This window comes from Aplysia californica, unplaced genomic scaffold (assembly GCF_000002075.1).
Source record: "Aplysia californica isolate F4 #8 unplaced genomic scaffold, AplCal3.0 scaffold00171, whole genome shotgun sequence".
NCBI classification, from domain to species: domain Eukaryota; kingdom Metazoa; phylum Mollusca; class Gastropoda; order Aplysiida; family Aplysiidae; genus Aplysia; species Aplysia californica.
The window spans coordinates 714,589-735,343 of NW_004797441.1; the positions used below are offsets into that span (position 1 = coordinate 714,589).

Here is a 20,755-nt window from a genome sequence, read left to right on the forward strand (position 1 = left end):
AGTGTAAATAAATCATCTGAGAATTACCAAGACTTTACATGCAGTGAGATCTGGTGCAAAAAAAAAGAAAGAACATATCTATACCTTCATTCGATATCAAACACAAATCAGCAATGAGTCCCACAAGACAATTTACTCTCAACAAGCACACAGACTTGAACATAATTTGTTCATTACAATGGCATCATGATTCTGGGATGGATCCTGAAGAGGGAGGGAGAGCAGAGATGGACATGTTCTGACTGCAGTGACCCCAACACAGTGGACAAGTAAGACAAGTAAGTAAGTAATGGCATTATGAGATAGCAGAATGGAATGAACACTGTAAAATATTAACAAAAAGGCAGTATCATTTGAACATTTTCAAGAAAGATTGTCTTACTTGTCTCCATGGATAAAGGCAATAGGCACAGCAAATGATGTCAGCATTCTTTCCAAATGTCGGATCATTGTGACAATGCTGCAAAAAAGTAAAATGAACCAGTGGTAAAGTGAATGCTTTCAGCTAATCTATCAAAATATGAAAGAACTTAAGGCCTTTTAGAAATATTTTCTTTATAAGGAATCAGGTTCATGTCAATCTTTTAAATGACCTTCTCTGTGCCCAGCATGGGATTCTTTTCTTCAAAGGTAAGTGGAAATATCTCTCACTGCTTCACAAAAGCCATCACAGATAACAGGATAGATTCCCAAGCACTGCTTGGCTTCCAGTCTACTTCAAGCTTACATGCATCTACACAGAGAAAAATTTAAGGCTCTAAGCTTTATTGGCAGGTTGGGAGGGGTTGTTATATTCACATGCAATGAGATAATATCAAGCCCAAAGCTGACTCATAGATCTAACTCATACAAAACATGTGATAACAATACCAAAAACAGAAATATCAACAAATATTTTTTTACCCTCCCCATGTGAGGCAATAATGTTGCTTGAAAGCCAGAAACTCTTGCTGACTCTCCCTGGTCTTTCCATTCTGGATGGCAAACCTATGTGGCGTGTGCTTGTGGTCTCCGCTAGCTGGGGTAGTCGGTGGAGGCTGCAAGGTAAATAAGCAGGGTCTAAACATTTTTATATATATATATATATAGCAAAAAGTATTCTTTTATGCATACACTTTGACAATCAAAAACAAAAGAAAAAAATGTCAGAAACAAACTAACTAAACAACAGATAAACACAATGACATAAAATAAATGTTCAATGATGAATCCTAACCACCATCCCTAATGAAATAAAATCTACATTGCAACAAACACATCAATAGACTATTCTACATTCTATAATAAGTATTGACATTGTTAGCTCTGTTCCATTTCAGATACACATTATATATTGACTCAATAAAGCAGAAAATTGTTATGGAAAGAGAGAAACTGATATAAATGCTTATAATATATTTTAAGGGACTGTATCTAAAGCATGTTATTTGTATTTGTTATTTGTTAAGATTCGAAAATATAAATTTAAAAAATCACCTGCTCTGCTGGTAAAAAAAACCAACTGAACAATTAGGAAAACCTTATCAATAAACATTCACAGCATGCCAGCAGAAATTTAACACAAGAATAAAGATATACATACAAGGATATATATACGTATGACCAATTCTTAAAAGATTAACACATCTGGAATGTTTCTTTCTTTCTTGCACGTTTATTGTGTTTGTTTTTGTTCTAAACTGCTTTCTAAAAGGCTCAACACAAATACCAAACCAATCTGCATTAGACACTAAGAAGATGCTCAAATAAAATTTTGAAATGATGTCAGTGCCTATAAGGTAAATAATCCAGGTGTGATTTTGATATGCTTCGAAATGGAGAGGGTTAAAATGAATTGACAGGAGTATCACCTTGAGTGTTATCATGCACCACTTTTTGTTATTGAGCATCTAGAGCCTCCCTGCGATGATCAAAAGAATAAAAACGCTGCAGCATTTCAATGCAGAAATATATGTGTCATGGCGCGGTGGAATCAAGCTCTCGTCAATTTTTGGGCATGTAGAGTTTTTGGTATTATGTTGAAGCTTGTTCATTTGTCTTGCTTTGGATAAAGAAAAAAATCCATTTGTCTTGCATACAAGTCGAGATATTTGCGAATGAAGGAGGTCACCTGGTTTCAGAGATAAAATTAATGGGAAAATGGCTGCCAAAGTTTCGTTATTTCCTTAGCTTGAGAGCCCGTGGAAATAGAAAATTAAAATTTTTTGTGTTTTTTGTAAAATCCACACGGAAATGTGTTCTTTTTTTTTTTGTAAGTGTTTTACCGCATAAGGTCATGTGAGCGCGCAGGACACATTAAATGTTTTCAGTTGGTAGGAAATTTTGAATTTTGTCCCATTTTAGACCACCGAGGGATCTTTAACGTGCTCAACTTGCACATGGGACCTCCGAGATTTTTTGCCCTTGTCTGAGAAGGCTAGATGTAGATTCCTACCAGAAGATCAAGGGTGTGGCTGAAAGATAGCAGTAAAAAGGAGCCAAGGAGTAGCAGTTTAAAAACTGCAGAAAGAGTCAGAAGCTCAAAGGAGGTGCGAGGGTGGGGGCAGAAAGTGTAGACGAAAGCAGACGACATAACATTGCTTGAGAGCAGGAAAGGAGGTGAAAGTAGACAATTTTAGAGAAGAAAACTTTTCCGTCGCTAACTGGATTCAAACCCGGGACCTTTGAATGAGAGGCGAACACCTTAACCTCTAGGCCACGAGAGTCCCCCTGGGTGTTCTTTAATGGTAATGAAAGGCGTTTAGCAAAAAAAACAAAAAATGTGATAAAAATTCCCAAGCCTGTGGAAAAATGCCAGTTTCTTCACCTTCATCATTTTGACGAGCGGCTGATTTCACCACGCTGCCCCACATATGTGTGTTTTAACATGAATGAGCCTTGCTTGCATTCCATTATTGTCCAAAAGTTTCAGGCAAATGCACGATGGGCATGTCACTCCCAACACTGGTGTTTACAAATTGACCAACTTTCAAGTGCATTGTAAGTGATCGTCTTCTCAACTTGAAAATTTGAAGAAAAGAAGGCACTTAGTGTCGATTTTGATAAAATTCTGTACTTTGAAAATTCAGGCTGATGTGAAGTTTCTAAGCTGATCTTTTCAGAAGGGATCATACAGGCTATAAAAATATCCATATAAATACAAGTATGCCGAATCCAGAGAAAATGGAAAGAAAAAAAGAATTTAAGAGTGTACTTCTGAAGATTAGACGGTGAAAAACAAATTAGGACGGAAAAAATAACAGAATGGAAAGAAAAAAAGAATTTAAGAGTGTACTTCTGAAGATTAGACGGTGAAAAACAAATTAGGACGGAAAAAATAACAGAATGCTATTTTCCAATATATAGGAGTGCACTTAGATGAAAATGATGCAAACGGGATACAAACTGAAAGAAAGTAATCCATAACTTAGAGGAAAGTTTTAAAGAAAAACAAAAGAAAAACACACATAGAAAATAAAAGCAGATCTTTTAACACCACCAGAACAAGAAGCTGCTGAGAGAACCCAGCAGTCATTGAAATGAAGACACGATAGCAGAGTGGAAAATGCATACTAAAGAACTCCATGGCTGAAACGTGACAATAAAAAATACAGATAATTTGAGGTGTTCATAAATTGGTTTCAACCTCTTTAAAGTTTCATGCAGTGAGTGAAATTGAAACAGTTTGATGCTTAAAACATCCCAGGGTTATTAGCAGTAATAGTATTTGAGCAATGACATTTGGTCGTTCAAATCACTATATTAGGTGAAGTTATCAACTCTATTCTTTTTAAGCACAACTGAACTCATTAAAAAACATTAACTTGGGCATATATATTAATAATCAAATGACGCAAATACAACGTGTGCATTGTGTGGGATGTGTGTTCCAAAAGGTGAATTGAAATGTCCTTATAAGTTGGCCTAAGTTAAACTTGTAACTTTCATTTATCATGTGTTCAATACCTATTTCATAGCAGAACCCTACATTGCCAAATATAAAAAAAGAAAAGATTTCCAGATTCTGAAAACGATTATAAATGTGATACTATTATCAATTTCCCCACAGTACAGATCTATTCTTTGATGAATGGGATCATGTATAGAGATTGCATAACCTGCCATAATGCGTACTGTTTACAAAATATTGATTTCAAAATTATTTTTTATCAGTGTGTGGTGCAAATGAGAAGTCAGCACTACATTGTGTGAAAACTAAAGAAGAAATCCCTTATATATTTGCATCTAATTCAACAAAGTTTTTTCTTTTCAAGCCCACCATACATAGCGCTATAAAACCTCAGAAATATGTGCTCTGGACATATCAAACTTGTAGAGACAAATAGTATGCTTTCCTGTTTCCTTAGCCTTAAGAATACCAATTTCATAATGTGTCTTTTGAATACTAATTTCATAATGTGTCTCTTGAATACCAATTTTATAATGTCCCTCATTTTAATTAACATATCTTCACATCCAAGAGCAGGGAGTGTTATACTGAGATTTCCCGGTATAAACAACAAAGAGAAGAAAATTATATTCCAGTTCAATCAATAGTGACCAGAACAAGGAAAATTTAAAAAAAGCTAGCAAGATGACATCTATTCATGAATCAGCAAAGGTTGACTAGGGAAAAAAGATTTTAAGAGAAAAGGAGATCATGCACAAGAAAAAGGAGGATCAAATTATAACGGCAAATACCCTCATAAGTTTGAGCGGTTGCAAAAAGATGCAGAAATATAGTTTTAAGAATTAAGGAGTTAGGAGGGGTAATGTTAGATAAATAATTTGGGAACTAAGGAAGGAAAGAAAATTATAATCAGATTCTACACTTGTTTGCACCTGAACAAGCATTGGAAGCTGAAATTCAAAAACGAAACAAAAAGAAAGAAACTTGTGACATTCGATAATTATTAACTGCATCATAACATACTGTGATAATAATACATGTAAAGACATTATTCAACTAAATACGGATTACAAACAACCCAAACTCATGCAGACTAAAGGCAAAGTATAATATGGATTGATCGAGGCATTAGGAAATGTGCCAAATTCCTGTTACTTAAAAGAATTTCCAGTGTTCAAGAAAAATTTGTGAATTACAATACTAAAGCTTAAATTATTTTCAGATGTTGTACTTACAAAAGTGATGAAACACATGGAAGAGACATAAAGTATTCAGTAACATATTACCTGTATGGTAACTTTCATATCTTGCATTGATAATTTAGTTCCTCTGACCACAAACAAATTCTTAACAAACATAATTCAAAGGGGAACGATTCTCACTAGACTTTTGGAGATAATGAAGTTAGCTGTAGAAACATAATTCAAAGAGGAATTATTCTCACTAAACTTTTGAAGGTAATAAAGTTAGCTATAGAATTTTGAATAAACATAAGACTCATGCTTGAAAAGATATTATTATAGTAAGGTGATAAAGTACATGACTTTTGCAGCATGGTCATTCTAGTTTTAGTCATGAATCACTAATTCTAATACTAGGACGAATGGTTTCTGCTATCTTACATCTAAGAATCACAAATATGAAGAGTATAAGAGTATGTACACTAATGTTACTTATACGTTGTTATAAGCAGTCATATGAAGAAACTAAAAACTAACAATAATATATCTGATACAGAATGTTAATTTGATCAGAAAGCATGCTACACATTCCAATTTTTCATTTGCTTTCTAAGATAGTGAAGGTACACTTAATTTTTTTTCACACACTCAGCACACCCTATGTCATATCACTGAAACTTTGCAGCTTTCAAATACCAGGCTATGCCTTGTTTCAAATTTGTACCAAATACAAAGATGTTGGAACATTGCACAAACTGGAACATTTATTACAACTGAGCACTGGAAGTATGCACAGACCAGCAACAGGTCCACCAAACAGATGAAACTATTTATCACAAAAGGCAGTGTTGACACATAAACACTTATTGCCTCTCTATATCAACATCTTTGTTATTAACGTTTCAAAATAACAGCTGACAATCAAACAACAGGGTGATAAAAAAAAAAGCGGGAGAACTTCTTTTGTTTAAATTTTCCTCCACACTGAAATTTTGCATTTCAAATTTGTACGCAACATTTGGAAGCCAAAAGGAATTTGTTTGATATTCATTTTAGATAAATCCACAGAACACTTTTTCTCTACATAGCGCGTAAAAAACAACCCATTTTCAGCTATGTCCTCATTTTTGTAGCATGACGCACTAGTTCACATTAGGCCTTCAACTAAAAATCCCAACGATTGCGCCACATTGCAAACTACAGTAGTCTAACAGGCCAACAAAAGTTTGCAGATAGTTTTTCTCAAAGTTCCTTTGCTGCTGAGATCATGGTTAAAATTAATAGAGGGAAGAGAGCTTTTTGTATTGAACATTTCCTCACCACCAACTCATTTCGTAAGTTTCGCACAAGGAACGGAGATGATGTGAAAGTGCCCTTAATGCCTTCTTTGATGTCAAGGGTAACAATGGCCCATCAGATAGGACCAGTAGAGAATCAGAACTAAAAATTCCCAGACAAAACAACCACTTCTGGTCAAACACACACCGTTCGCACCCCTTTAAAGATCACCAGGGTGCAGAATTCAGTAGATGAGTCCCATGACACGTCTGATAGACGATGTCTGCAGCAATGATGTTCCTATTTCTCAACGGTCCCCATTCTGAAGGCAGATCTTTATCTACGACTGTATCATTTTCCCGTTCGCAAAGCTATCAGAGGATAGCAATGTGTTTATGATTGTTTGATCGCCTTGAAAAGCGTGAACATTTCCTCTCTGACATTTGGTTCCATGGCAAAGCCCATATACAGGTTATATTAAGTCCACACATGTTATTTCGGTAACTTCATCCCCTTCCCTCCCCTATTGTCTCTAGAAACAGCTCCATACTGTAAGGTGTACAGTGTATTAAGCGGCTTTGAGTACTCATGGTTGTGTTCAGCCTCCAGTGAACATTACGAACGATGCGTTAAAATGTGTCAAGTCCAAAGGAGGACATATAGACTATATGTTCTCGGAATTTCAGAATTTAAAAAAAAATGTTTACTCAGTAGGAGAAAAGAAATGCTGTTCAAATGTTACAAGGATGGAAAGATTAGATTTTAAAAATAAAAGGAAAGAAAAAAAAACCCCAATAATTCTATGACTTTCTTTACAAGCTCTTTTAAATCGGTACATTTTGCATTTATAGGTGGTTTTTATATAAGTCATTTTCGTTTTCAAAAATAAGTTTCTTCTTTATGAATTTTATGTCAAACAAATTCCTTTTGTATGAATGTTATCTGTTCCACATTACAACATTCTAGTACAAATTTTGTGCGAGATATTCAGAAAAAAAGTTGTACAGTTTTTTTTGGATCACCCTGTATTGCAGATATTTCTATTTGTTTTCTCTTTGTTAAACCTCACACAGATTTTGCACGTGGCGGATGTATGCTGAAAAGCTTAGTTTATAAAACACAGAGGTGCTGCAATGTAATCAATACAACCACTAACACAATCCTTTACAAATATATATATATATATATGTCAACATTCGAATATGACAGGATACAACCACCATTATCACCTTTTTCTCCTTGGAGAGAATAAAAGAAATACGAGAGGGAATGTACTTCAATGAAACTTGAGCACAAACTGTCCACCCAATCAAACCCACAACATATTCCAAATTGCATAGTCATTAAAGTCTCTTCTGCAAAGCATATGTGAGTTTAAATACAAAGATAGTCAGCGTGACAGAGTTGTAACTTTCCCTGAAATAAAACAGGCACATAGACATTTCGGCATAAACAGGTTAGAATGATAGCGAACTGGAAAAGAAATAGAAAGAGTACAGCACTTCACATCTGCAATCTGAAAAAAAAAAAGCCCCAGATGCAAAAATGTGTTATATGTGTCACCCTATCATTACTCTGAAGTCTATTCATTCCCAATTGACACAGCACACAAAATATCCACACTGGCAAAAAAGGTAATCCCATGAGCACCAGTCCAGGAATTGTTATCAAGACCTACCATTGGCTGAAGGGGCATCTCAAATGTCTTGACTGTGGCAGGTGATTTTGCTCCTTGATGATTGGACAGAGATGAAGAGCCCCGTGTTTTAGCAGATAGCGTCCTTGTCTCAGGAGACACAACTGGCCGGGGTGGTACTGCAGGCATTTGAGACAGGGATGATCCAGGATCTTCTGCATTTCCATTAGCATCAATCTTCATGACAGCCCAGTTAGCATTTGCATCTGGAAAATGAAAGGTTGGAGACTTTGAATTACACACAGACTTTCTCTATGACAAACAGCAATATATGTGCCTAACATACTCACTTGTTTCCCTGCTTATCTAAGCTGAATGCTTGGTCTAAAATACTGTATTGAGACCTGTACTGTATGGGTAAGAAGTAAGAAGTAAGAGCAGCTATCGGCACTGAGTCCTGTCTGGGTTACATAGAAAGACAGAGGATAAAATGGTTTGGCCACCTGTTACACATGTCACCTGACCAGCCAGCCTCGAGAGCCTACAACACAAAGCACTCAGGCTATAAAGGAAGAGGAAGGCCATGCAAAAGGTGGATCGAGGATGTCAAGGAAACCCTAAGAAAACATAACATCACAACTGAAAGAGCTGCGGAGCTGGCCTACCATAGAAAACTGCATTTCCCTTCGACGCTAAACGGCAACAGAGGATGAAAAAGTGAAAGTAAAAGTAAGTAGTACTGTATGGGTACTTTCATAAAATCACAATTTCTTCTCTTTTCCCCTCCCTTTTAAAAAAAAATGAGATGAAGAGAATCATAAGTTAAACAATAAACTATAGCTCCAATTGAGAGATCTCATAAAGTAGAAATTATTTATATAGCTACCTCACACTATCTGAACTTAAACTGATGTTATTATTAACCTCATTGAACTTTTGGCTCATGGGCTTCTGGCCCCAGGCAGAGCACCTGATAAGTATTCAGAAGAAAGTACCCATGCTCTTTTTGCCAACTGAAATCAGGTTGTTGCTCTTATCACATAAAATGAAGCCCTGAAGGTGGTTGATAGAAATGGAACAGATTTCTCTGTATCCCTCATTATTTTGAAAAGGAAACAAACAGTTAATCTGTCCTTTCACGGAGATTAAAACCTCTCTCTCAAACATTAAAACTATGTGCCAGATTTTGGTCAAAGAAGCGCTGTTGCAGCTAAATAAATGCACTCCCCACCAGAAAGTGAAGTCAAGAGCATTTGGTTTCCCTTTATAAAATCATTCACTTGCCTGAATGAAGTATGCCAGAGACGGAGCAATGACAAACAGTTGGAAATATCAGCAACACCTCTAAGAGGTGGTAAAGGGCATCAACAAACCAGACAAGGTTGGAGCTAATGACAAACACATCAGAGTCTACACTGACCTGAAACAGGCTGGGGTTTCATTTTGTCCTCGGGGTCATGTAGATGAACCAATTTATTTTTCACAGGGGATGGGTCAAGGGTCAGTTGTGCAGCCGGGGGAATGAGACCTCTTTCTAATAAGCTGAGAATCCCTTTTCTGGCATCTTCCTCTTCAATTGGTGGAGGGGCAAGCTGAAAAATTTTCAACGAAAAAGGATAAAAAACTTTATAAACTACTAGCTGGGTCCCCTTTCGATGAAAGGAATGATCAGTACATTAACATCAACTGAAAGTCATTGGCCTACTACATTTACACTCTACTGGAATGGAGCAATAAATCTTGAGAGAAAAATGACACACGTGTTTCCAAGTTCCCAAATAAATAATAGATGTATAGATTGATTCTCTATTCCGCTTTCGTGGTTGTACACTCCAGAATTTCAAAGGTGTGGTATCAGTGTGCACGGATAGTGAACGTAAACCATCTTAGAAGACGGATTTTCCCAAGATTAGAACTCTGTGTGGACGAAACAAAGCATTTTGAAAAAATCGGGGAAAGCAGTTTGCATGGATTTTTTAACGTTAGATCCTAGCCACATGGATGCTGTGGATGCCTGTAAAGTTTCAAAGGTGTGGGTCAGGTAATAAGGGAGGAGTTTGTGCACAAAGCCTCCCAAGTCCACTTTTATATATATAGATTCACAATCATGAAGATGATGCAGATTGTCAAGACCAATGCTTTCATAATCACACTGTTGACTTCTCCTGACAAAATGTTTGTTCTAAAACTAAACAGAATTTTGAGTCATTACCAAAGACAAAAGAAAAGAAAAACACTAGCAGATTTTTAGCTCAACAACAAAATTGAACTTTAAAAGATTATTGAAATACAGGATGAAAGTTCATCGCATATGAAATTCTACAACAACGAATAAGCCATTTAACAACAACCATCGATGAAAAAAAAAGACTGATACAATTTATAATATTACTATGTTCATACTCACAGAAGCGTCCACTCTGTTAGCCTTTGGTAAAACTGTCAAATGTTCAACTGTAGTTCCAATAATGGGTTTTCCATAAGGCTGTCAAAGTTTAAAAAGCAATAAAATATTTGTAAGCATAAAGTTTATGAGGCATCCAGCTTTAAAAAAAAAAACAGAACGGAGGAGAATACGCGCACTGTGAAATATAAATGTCTCTATATAATTGTTGAAGTAATACAAAAAAATTTAATTAATTTCAGAACTATAGCTTTCCTCAGCTTCAGAGACAGAATTGGAATATGAATAATGTTTGACAGTTTTCATCATCGTCGTCGTCATCATCATCATCATCATCATAAAGAGCCAGATCTGACATTCATTTCTCCACTCAGACGCTCTAAAAAATTCTATATCACCCATCTATTCATGTTTTCCAAATAAGTTTCTCTAAGTCTACCCCTGCCTTTTGCCTTCTATTTTCCCAGTGAAAGCAGGATGTCCCAAGACTATATGTCCAGCCAAGTGTCCTAGAAACTGCATTTATCACTTCCTAATTGTTCTTATTAGTGAACAGTCCACATTGGTTTCTTTCAGCACTTCCATGCTTTTTATTTTTTTGATGACTTGAGCAAATTAAGTACAATTAAATACCATATCAAACAAAAACAAGTCAAAGCTTTAAAAAAAAAATGTTATACTGACCTTTTGTGTTCGTCGTTCATTGATGAGAGGCAATTGAATACCAAAGTTTTCTTTCATCACACTCCTATTTTGCTGGTTTTGTGGATTTATAACAGTTCTGAGAGTCCATTGCTGGTGATGCTGTGTACACAAAAAAATATTTTTAAAAAATGCAAGTACAGAAAGCTTGAAATGTTGAAACAAATATAGTTTCATTAGCTCAAATAACATTCAGTTCTTTTGTGTTAACGTTTTTAAAAATCTTTAGAATGATTCCTCAGCAAGCAAATGTAATAATAGGAACTGTTTTCTTACAACACTGGCCTCAAAGAAAAAGGAATACTTTAAATTTAAGTTTCCCCATGTAGTCCATATTCTTATGTCAGTTAACTCTTCTGTACCTAAATTTATCCCTGAATTGTGTTCTGTTTTAAAGGCAGTAATACATGACACAGAGAGTAGTACAGCTCCAAAGGTCATTTGCTAACTTTAACCAGAAAATACTTTGAAAAATATTAACTGTTGCATTGCACATTTGAGTAAACTTTCAACATGAAATCAACTATTATTAGAAATAAAATAAGGAGAACAAAAGCAAACATGACGAAAAGAACGAGAATACTCCAACAGCATATCAAGTTTAAAAGTCCTCTCTTCTTTGGATAAATGAAACGACTATATTTCTTAGGGTAGCGTACATAAAGTTAAAATTAAGTTTAATCCATAAGACATCACAAAATGAATTGACAAGTTGAGATTAACTTTAACCAGTTTGTCATTTACAAAGTGAAGCAAGAGATAGGCACAGATTGAATCCAACTTATTTAACTTGGTGACATTTCAAATATTTCAATTACAGTCATTTTCTTCTACTTCGTCGAAATATGCAAATCATTTTTTTTACCCTTTGTCCAGGAGTCAGTCCTTGCATTTGCATCATTTTTCTGGCAGGCAGCTTCGATCCAGGTGGAAGTGGTTGTCTGTTTAGCATATCCCTAACAAATGAAAAAATGGAGATTGGAAAGAGATTGTCCTTTACATGTAAGATCAAATGCAAAGCAAGGCAGAACATGCAAGGCTTTTAAAAAGCTCAAAAGAAGCCTTAAAGACTATTAGATGTACATAATAATAATCTCATCTATAAGGATATGTTCAATAAATTTATAAAATAATAATAGAAAGCATTTATTATTTGGCAAAGAAGCCAGTTTTACATAATTCCTTTAACACATCTTTTTTCTTTTTTTTGTTGTTACAGAAGATCTAAACGTATACAGGAGTGTCTTACAAAGTAAGAAAACTGAGTCTTTTATGACAAATTCATGGTCAACACTGATTACATTCATATGACTAAGACAAACACTTGCACAACAAAAACTCGCCTGTTCTGGGCATAAGATGGACGCCTCAGCTCCCCATGTCCACTCTGAAGGTCAATCAGACTTTCTTTTGAAGTGAACTGATCATCTCGAGGGACATTGTCAGACAATGGTAACATTTGCACTCGATTATTGAGACGGTAAACAACCTCCTCTGTGTGCCGCTGGAGGAAAAAAGACAAACTGATAAAACAGGCACCCAAAATATATATCAGTTTGTGTTTCCGAATTTTCCTTTTACAGCTTAACAGAATTACATGGCCAACTGGCTTGATGAAAGTTTTGCTCCGTCTTAACCTGAAATCTCCAACACTTTGCATTTTTTTAAAAATTACATAATATGAATGAACAAATACACAGAAACTTTTACCTCAGTATTGTAATCCCATCGTCCATAACAAGAGAGAAAAAATGGGGACTTTTGTTTTACTTCAGAATACTTGTGAAAACTTTTTAAAATGTAGAAAGATTTGAACATGGTAAGGAATCAAACCTGCAAGCCCTCCTCTGTCTTGGCAAGCGCCCTGTCAAGGTCGGACATGCTGATATTGCCATCCCCAGTGGACATCTTTTCTCGTAGTTGGCGCAAATCATCTTGAACCTTGAACAGACAAAGGCATGGAACATAAGGAAGGTTTCAACTCGCAAATTGAAGTATAAGGCTACATGCATCCTGTTTCTCAACAGTTTCATTAAAAAAAACCAACTGGTGTTTGTACAATACACCACCTTTAGAGTACGCAGGAGAAAATAAGCAAACAAAGATCAGAGATTATGCTACCTGAGACATTATATGTTTATATGTGCAAAGTGATGGTTTGTCTCCGTTGGGAGAGTTTTAAAACTTAATATAAGAAGTTTTACAGGGAAATGATAATTCCTGTAGGCTGATATTTAGTAAAAATCTAGAAATCAGCATCCACACTTTGTTTGTTTTTTTCTTCTTTTTTTTTTGCAGCTTCAGTGTGCACCTTTCTTTATGACACTATTCAGTGCAGTATGTAAGACTGTTTAATCTCTGAACATTATTTGTCACCTGACATAAAATTACCAAAAAAGAATATTGAGGAAGACTATTTTTTAAACTAACAAAGAAGACAGTAGATCTATTTCTTTCCATTTCAGAAAACTTTTTTGCAGATCTTCAACAGATGAGGAGAGTTCATAGTGTTCCTGTTTTTTGCAGTTTCTGTTCTTTTATGAAACATGTAGGAACTGGGGACTCTGGTTGGAACATTTATTAAGATCTAGACTGAAAAGAATTCTATAAACTTATAAAGGGGTAAGTTGTTTGAATACAATGACACAATAGTGGACCTCTCTTAAACATGAGTTTTTATTAGAAGAATGAAGAAACATTGTACAGCGGTCTCTGCCTCAGATCCCATCGCTTACGATCCTGGTTCCCTTAATTAAGATCGTGCTGTTTTAAGAAAACAAATTTTTACTCTACAAAAGTCACCCCTAAGATCCCGCTCTGACCCACTTTGAAGGTCTACATTCGGCTAAGATCCCGCATTTCTGATAATAATTTACGCAACAAACATGCGGGCGGGCACAGCCGATCAACCAAGAGTGAAAAGTTAAGATCAATGAACTGCCCGTAGCGTCAACAAAGATCAGCCACTCTCGTGAATGTGATCACGTTGTAAAACTCGATGAAACGGTACAATGTTTGCCCCAGATGAGATCACACCGATGTGTGAACTAACCTACACGTTCATTTTCTTTGAACATCACACTCGCACCTGAGCTCTCCACCTAAACTTACATCACTTCGCTCCAGGCTGGATCACATCATGCTGTGAACTCTTCCCTGACCATTGCAGCAGTTTTCTCTATTCCAGAGTTTGGGAGATAGACTGAATTTTAATTTATGTGGTCACAACGTAATGGTGCGTAACGACAAAGGCGAGGGAATTTGGTCAGAGAAGGAAAGCGATAAATTTTTGTCAGGTAAAGGGGAGGGGGGAACTGTATAAGTGTAGATCTTGAGACTCACAATATGATAATAAGCGAAAAAGGCACGCCTCATGCCACTATGCACTGTGATAGGTCATCAAGGTTAACCACTCTTTGCTCCCCATATGTCATAAACCCTCCCAGGGGGCATGTCAGTTCATTTTAGAGTGGAGGGATACCATTTTACTGATTATGAGCCTTAACATGGGTCACCGTAGATTCTTCCAAGGGATGTCGGCTAAGATCCCGCATTTTCCTTGCTCCAGAGCACCGGGATCTCAGGTGGAGACAAGATCTACTGTATCTCTAAATGTCTTCAACAGTATAAAAGTAACTATATAGCAAACACTTCCTCATGAAATGGTAAAATAAAGAAGGTATAAAAGTCATCTGTTTCTTAATTTCAAGACTGAAAAACCAAGACTCCTCAAACCCTCCTAATGGTTTCTCTGTATTCTTCACAGCAAACAAATGCTATGATTAATGAAACAGTTCCAAGTACTTTTGTTTTTCATTCATAGCTTCCCACAAAAACAGTCAATCAGCTGGAGAAATACATTCTTTTATTTTGTTATCCTTGGAAGGGGAAGCTCAGGTTGACGGATTAATTCATTAAAACTGCGTTAAATCATGATTAGCATCCCATGACACAGCATTTTAAATTTTTAGAAACATTATGTTTATAATCCAAACAAAGGTAAAGGCATACATATTTTCAAAAAGGACATCCTATCATCTAAATATGAATTCATAAATATCACTTTAAAATCAAACATTATTGATTAAATTACCCCTTTTCTTGTTACCCCCTACATAGTAACTGGTGGTATTTTCAAATAAGATAAAAATATTGAAAATAAAAGGTTCGTTGGAGTTTCTGCAAGATCTTAGAGAGGTAGCTAGTGTAGAAATTTTGTTTTACAAACTTGTCCTCTTTTATCTCTTTAGAGCATTATCAACATACAGTCAAACCTGTGTAAGATGGCCACCCATTGTCAAGGAGAAAAGTGGCCGTATAAGACAGGTGGCCGTCTTAGGCAGGACTGATCAAGATGAAGAAAACAAACCATTCCCATCTGAGGTCCCAATCGAAAGTAGCCGCATTGTTGTTGTTTTTGTTGTAGTTGTTGTTGCTGGTTTGTATTTTGTTTGTAATTCTTATTTTGTTGCTGATTTAGCACAAGGGTAACAAAAAACCCCGAAATGTATCAGACGAGGAAGACAGAGTGCCATGTTAAAACAAACACTTGGCTCGCCACCACTCGGAGAACGAGCGACGCTTCTGTCGCAAGTTCATGTTGATGTCCTTGTTACTTTGTTACAGACTGGGTAAACAGTGACCACCCATCTCACTTACGATTTGTGTATGAGTTCTGGGCGGGCTTATGGGTTATGAGGGATCACACGCTTACCTCACCAGCAGCTGAAAATTGGTAGCTATTGGTCAACAGTGGGAGGGGCCTACGCAACATGATCGGTTGGAGGGACTACCTAAAAACGACAGGTGATTGAATTATGACGGCTCGCCCACAACGCCAGGGGCCAATGCACAATTTATGACAAAGCGTAATGGAGTCACTTAGGTGGCCATCTAAGACAGGTGTTATTGCTTTGTGTGATAGGGGTTGTGGGTTAAAATATGGTGGCCGCGGCCGCGTTGGACAGGTGCCCGTTTTACACAGTTAAATTATATAGAAAAAAGGCAAGTGGGGAAATGGAAAGTGGCCGTTTGTACAGGTGACCGTCTTATAGAGGTGGCCATCAGGGCAGGTTTGACTGTATTAAAAAAATAAGAACACTTCTATTTTAGTAGGGAAAGTGTAGCAGGGTGCACTGACAAGGAAGCTGCCATTCATAAGTGGTGGCCAGCTCTGAGTTAATTAATTTAGACAGTGAAGAGGTCTCCATTTCATTTTTTATGTCAAAGATGTAATACAAACAAATTCAATGGTTTTTATTGTAGAGTATGGTAGTTTGAGGGAAATAGAAAAAGAATAAGCGAAATGGCAATCACTGAAAAAGTGTGCATAAAGAATTGTAAGTGAAGGAAACCCCCAGGGAATCTAGGCTTACCACTGACCTCAACAAAAGCAATAATGGTCTTGGGGTGTAAAATAAAAAGGTCCACACAGGGTTTTGATCCTCTTAAAGCGGCCCAGCCTTTTGTGAACCACCACAGGAGCCGTGCTACCAAGACAATGCATGGGTCATGCTTCAGTGATCACTGTCACTTTCCACTACATGAACATTCCATACAAGTGGTTCTATCCATGACACTATGACTGATGAAAGAAGATTGCTCTTGTATCAATCAATATCTAGATATTAAGTTTACATGTGTTTGACAAAGAAAATGGTAATAAGACCCTTTCATATTCTGAAGCCACACATTGGCTGAGCAACTGTTAAATCAGAAAAATTTTGAAATAAAATAAGTTCAATACAGCAACAGAAGTTAATGCTTTGATTATATTCACTACAAACTTGATTATATTCACTACCCTGAAGTCTCTTATGAAAAAGTAAAACCGATTTTAGTGCCAGAATACATCTACAATGTAATACACAAACAGATTCCGTTACACTCCGTAAATTCCTTATTTTTCTTAAAACGCCAAGTCTAGGTTTTGTAAGTTGACTGAATAACAGGGATGACTTCTTGTAATTGTGTTATAAGAATAATTTCTAGCTTTCCAGTGACACTGAATCAGCACCAGTCTTTTCCAGCTTTTATTTTCGTTGCTATGACCATTTGCAATAACTGATAGTGTTCTGACTTCTTTACATCATAAGTGTCCTTGCATACTTCCGACACAAAAACTAAAAATGAAAGTGTTAGCTGTCATTATCTTTATTCCATACAAGAAGTGCATCTCTACCCATGTATTAACACAGTTTTGTGTTTTAAAAAAATCGCATAATATATCTTTCTTAGTTGTATGCAGGCTGCCGCAGGCCGCAGATACAGCATGATTCATGAACAAACGTAGAGTAACTTTCTCTTGTGTAATGGAAGAACAAGAGCTAACGCTGAGTGTCTTTAGTTAAAAAATGCAGATGTGTACCTTTCTTCTCTTATAACGTGACTATTACTACTTGCGCAGATTTAAGATTTCTCATGGTAAAAGATCTGTCGTGCTGTTTTTAAATAAAAAATCATTTATTCATAAGTTTGTAGCTAAAATAGGCACAGAAATTAACCATTCAAACGAAGAATAAATCTAAAGACATTAAGCTTTTAGTCACGGCGCACGGGCAGTGGAATTTTAGTTGTCGCAGGGGGTTCCCCGCCGGGCGCCTTATCACGTCGGGGTCACGGGGGTCAGCTCCCTGTCGCCGCTCTGTCTGGGCCGACTTAATTTTTGGTACTTTTCAACGTACAATTTAAGGTGTATCCTTGTATATATATGTGAGGCAGCGTGGTGGAATCAGGCTCTGGTAAATTTTTGGGCATGTAGAGTTATTGGTATCATCTTAAAGCTGTTTCACTTGTGTTTATTTGGATGAAAAAAATATCCATTTATCTTGAATACAAGTCAAAATATTTGCGAATGAAGGAGGTGGGGGTCGCCTGTTTTCAGAGGTAAAACTAGTGAGAAAATGGCTGCTAAAGATTAGTTATTTCCTTAGCTTAAGAGTCCGTGGTAACTGAAAAGTTACATTTTTTGTGCCTTTAATCAACGTTTCTCAGAAAAATCCACACAGAAATGAGTTCTTTAATGGGCATGAAAGGTGTTGAGCCAAAAAGCAAAAATTTGATAAAAATTCACAAACCAGCAGAATAATGCAAGTTTCTTCAATTTGATTATTTTGACGAGAGCCTGATTCCACCACACTGCCTCACATATGGTAATTCTCATTTAGTGCACCCAAAGCATGCATTTCTGCTCTTGAGATTAAAAAAAGAACAGATGTTGTAAATTGTCTGGTTATTTCGTTAGACGCGCTGGAGTCGGCAATGCTAAATTGTAATTTCTTTTGGACGAGCGTGAATGAAAAAAAATCAATATAAAAAAAAGGCCTCGTCAAAATCTGTCGAACTTTTGGAACATGAATGACATAGCATTGGTGCAGATACTCAGAAAAGATGGTATCTGTGCATATAATAGAAAGCTGTAATTTTGCAACTTTAGCCATCGGGCACACAATTCGCTATGAAGTAATTCCTCCAAATACAACTTTATGTGTCTAATATAATCTTGAATATTCGCATATTTTCTCGAAAGTTTATAAAAGTCACCATGAAGATTCTCTATGAAAAGTACAAATCGATTTTAGTGCTAGAATACATCTTCAATGTAGATCTAATACACGAACAGCATCTGTTACACTCCAAAAATTCCTTACTTTTCTTAAAACGCTAAGTCTAGGTTTTGTAAGTTGACTGAATAATAGGGATGACTTCTCGTAATTGGGTTATAAGAATAATTTCTAGCTTTCCAGGGACACTGAATCAGCACCAGACTTTTCCAGTTTTATTTTTCGTTTCTATGACCATTTGCAATAACTGACAATGTGACTGATTTCTTTACATTCATAATTGTGTCCGTGCATATTTCCGACACAAAAAAATAAGAATGAATGTGTTAGCTGTCATTATTTTTATTCCATACAAGAAGTTTATCTCTACCCATGTATTTACACGGTTTTTGTGTTTTTTAATCGCTTAGATTCTATATTATATCTTTTTAGTTGTATGCATGCTGCCATAGACACAGCATGATTCATGAACAAACGCAGAGTAACTTTCTCTTGTTTAAGAGTAAAATAATGTATAGTATAAGGTTTTACGGCGCTCGCAACTGCTAAGGTCATATGAGTGCGCGAAACACAAGTTGTTCACCTCTGCGCAAGTTCACTTCACGACTGGCTAACTAATTTACTTTAAAATGCTAAAAAGTTAAAATATTCAAATTTGGTGTAAATACATTTGTGATCTAAAACAACTTTTAAGTAACAATAAAAATTTTTAATAATATCAAATTCACTCTACAACTCGCCATAAAGGCCAATGGCCTTTATAAAATTTAAAATTCTGCTGGGAACAACGACGGAGAAAATATCCTGCAATTTCTTGCATTTATAATATTTCCTTCGGATCTCTCCAAAGTCTAGACATTCTGTTAAAATGTGTCTAATGGTAAAATCTGTGTCGCATCCGACACAGAACGGCTTCTCCTCTCCCTGTAGGAGGTATTTGTGGGTCAGGGCTGTGTGTCCGATGCGCAATCGAGTAAAAATGACTTCGTCTCTTCTGGAGAGATCCGAAGGATTTCGCTGTTCTAGTTTGGGTTTAATTTAATATAATTTATTATTTTTCTGGTTTTCCCAGTGGCTCTCCCACAGACTGGAGGTGTACTTTTTGACTTTATTTCTAAAGTCAGTCTGTGGGAGAGTGTTTGTCGTTGATCCCAGCAGAAGGGATGAAGCTTTCTTGGCCAGGTCGTCTACCTGCTCGTTTCCTCGGATGCCCACATGGCTGGTATCCATGCGAACATGATGTTTTTTCCTGTTTCGGATAGTGTATGGATTTTCTGTTGTAGCCTAACTATTTTTGGGTGTATGAGTGTGTGGTTTGTGAGTGAGGTGATGCAAGACAGAGAGTCAGAAAGGATAAGGAAAGATTTGTTAGGAGAATTTTCTACAGAGTCCAGTGCCATGTCAATGGCAGTGGCCTCCGCAGTGAAAATGGAGGCTTCAGGATGGAGTCTCCTCTGGTGTGTATTGTTGGGAGATAGGGCTGCGGCGCCCACTTCATTGTCTTTTTTGGAGCCATCCGTGAAGATGAGCTCCGCACCGGGGTATTTATCTATTAGTTTTTTGTATTCTGCTTGAAAAGTTTTGGTGTTTGTGCTTTCTTTGTTGTGTGTGGTCAGCTGTAAATCTACTTTTGCCTTGGTGAGGTGCCACGGAGGGAGGTCGGGGAAAAGAATTTGTTGGATGTTTTGTTTGGGAAAGTGTAAGTTTTTGAGGTCCTCAAGGATTCTGAGGCCGAAAGGTTTGATGAGTTTTTTGTTGTTTTGGAATTTGTTTCTGGTTTCTGGATTTGTTTGAAAAATGCTGTTGTGCGCTGGATTTTCCGGTGTTGAGCTCTGTTTAACTGCGTATTGTAGTGAGAGTTGTGTGCGTCTGAGTGAGAGTGGTGGTATGTTGGCCACGGCCTGGAGGCTCTCCACCGGAGAAGTGCGGAAAGCCCCCAGAGCGAAGCGGAGTCCTTGGTTTTGTATTGGATCTAGTATTTTTAAGACGTGTGGTTTTGCCGATCCGTAGACTTGACAGCCGTAGTCAAGCCTGGACCGGACAAGGGAGATGTACAAGTGGAGAAGGTGTTTTGAGTCCCTGCCCCACTCCGTATTTGATAGA

At 36.8% G+C, this 20,755-nt stretch overlaps 1 protein-coding gene across 2 annotated transcripts in view; it reads right to left on the reverse strand.

Annotated features, from left to right (window-relative positions):
• LOC101849287 (IQ domain-containing protein H) overlaps positions 1-20,755 on the reverse strand; it is a 50,384-nt gene that overhangs the window by 15,480 nt on the left and 14,149 nt on the right. The window contains exons 2-11 of one of the 2 annotated variants that reach the window (XM_005098053.3): positions 12,924-13,031; positions 12,434-12,594; positions 11,956-12,046; positions 11,073-11,192; positions 10,392-10,469; positions 9,405-9,576; positions 8,027-8,250; positions 4,822-4,839; positions 904-1,037; positions 383-460 (exon numbers count right to left, since the gene is read on the reverse strand). In XM_005098053.3, coding sequence (XP_005098110.1) covers positions 383-460; positions 904-1,037; positions 4,822-4,839; positions 8,027-8,250; positions 9,405-9,576; positions 10,392-10,469; positions 11,073-11,192; positions 11,956-12,046; positions 12,434-12,594; positions 12,924-13,031 — 1,184 coding nt within the window. The remainder of the gene's footprint in view (positions 1-382; positions 461-903; positions 1,038-4,821; positions 4,840-8,026; positions 8,251-9,404; positions 9,577-10,391; positions 10,470-11,072; positions 11,193-11,955; positions 12,047-12,433; positions 12,595-12,923; positions 13,032-20,755) is intronic. The other variant, XM_005098054.3, reaches the window with a different exon arrangement.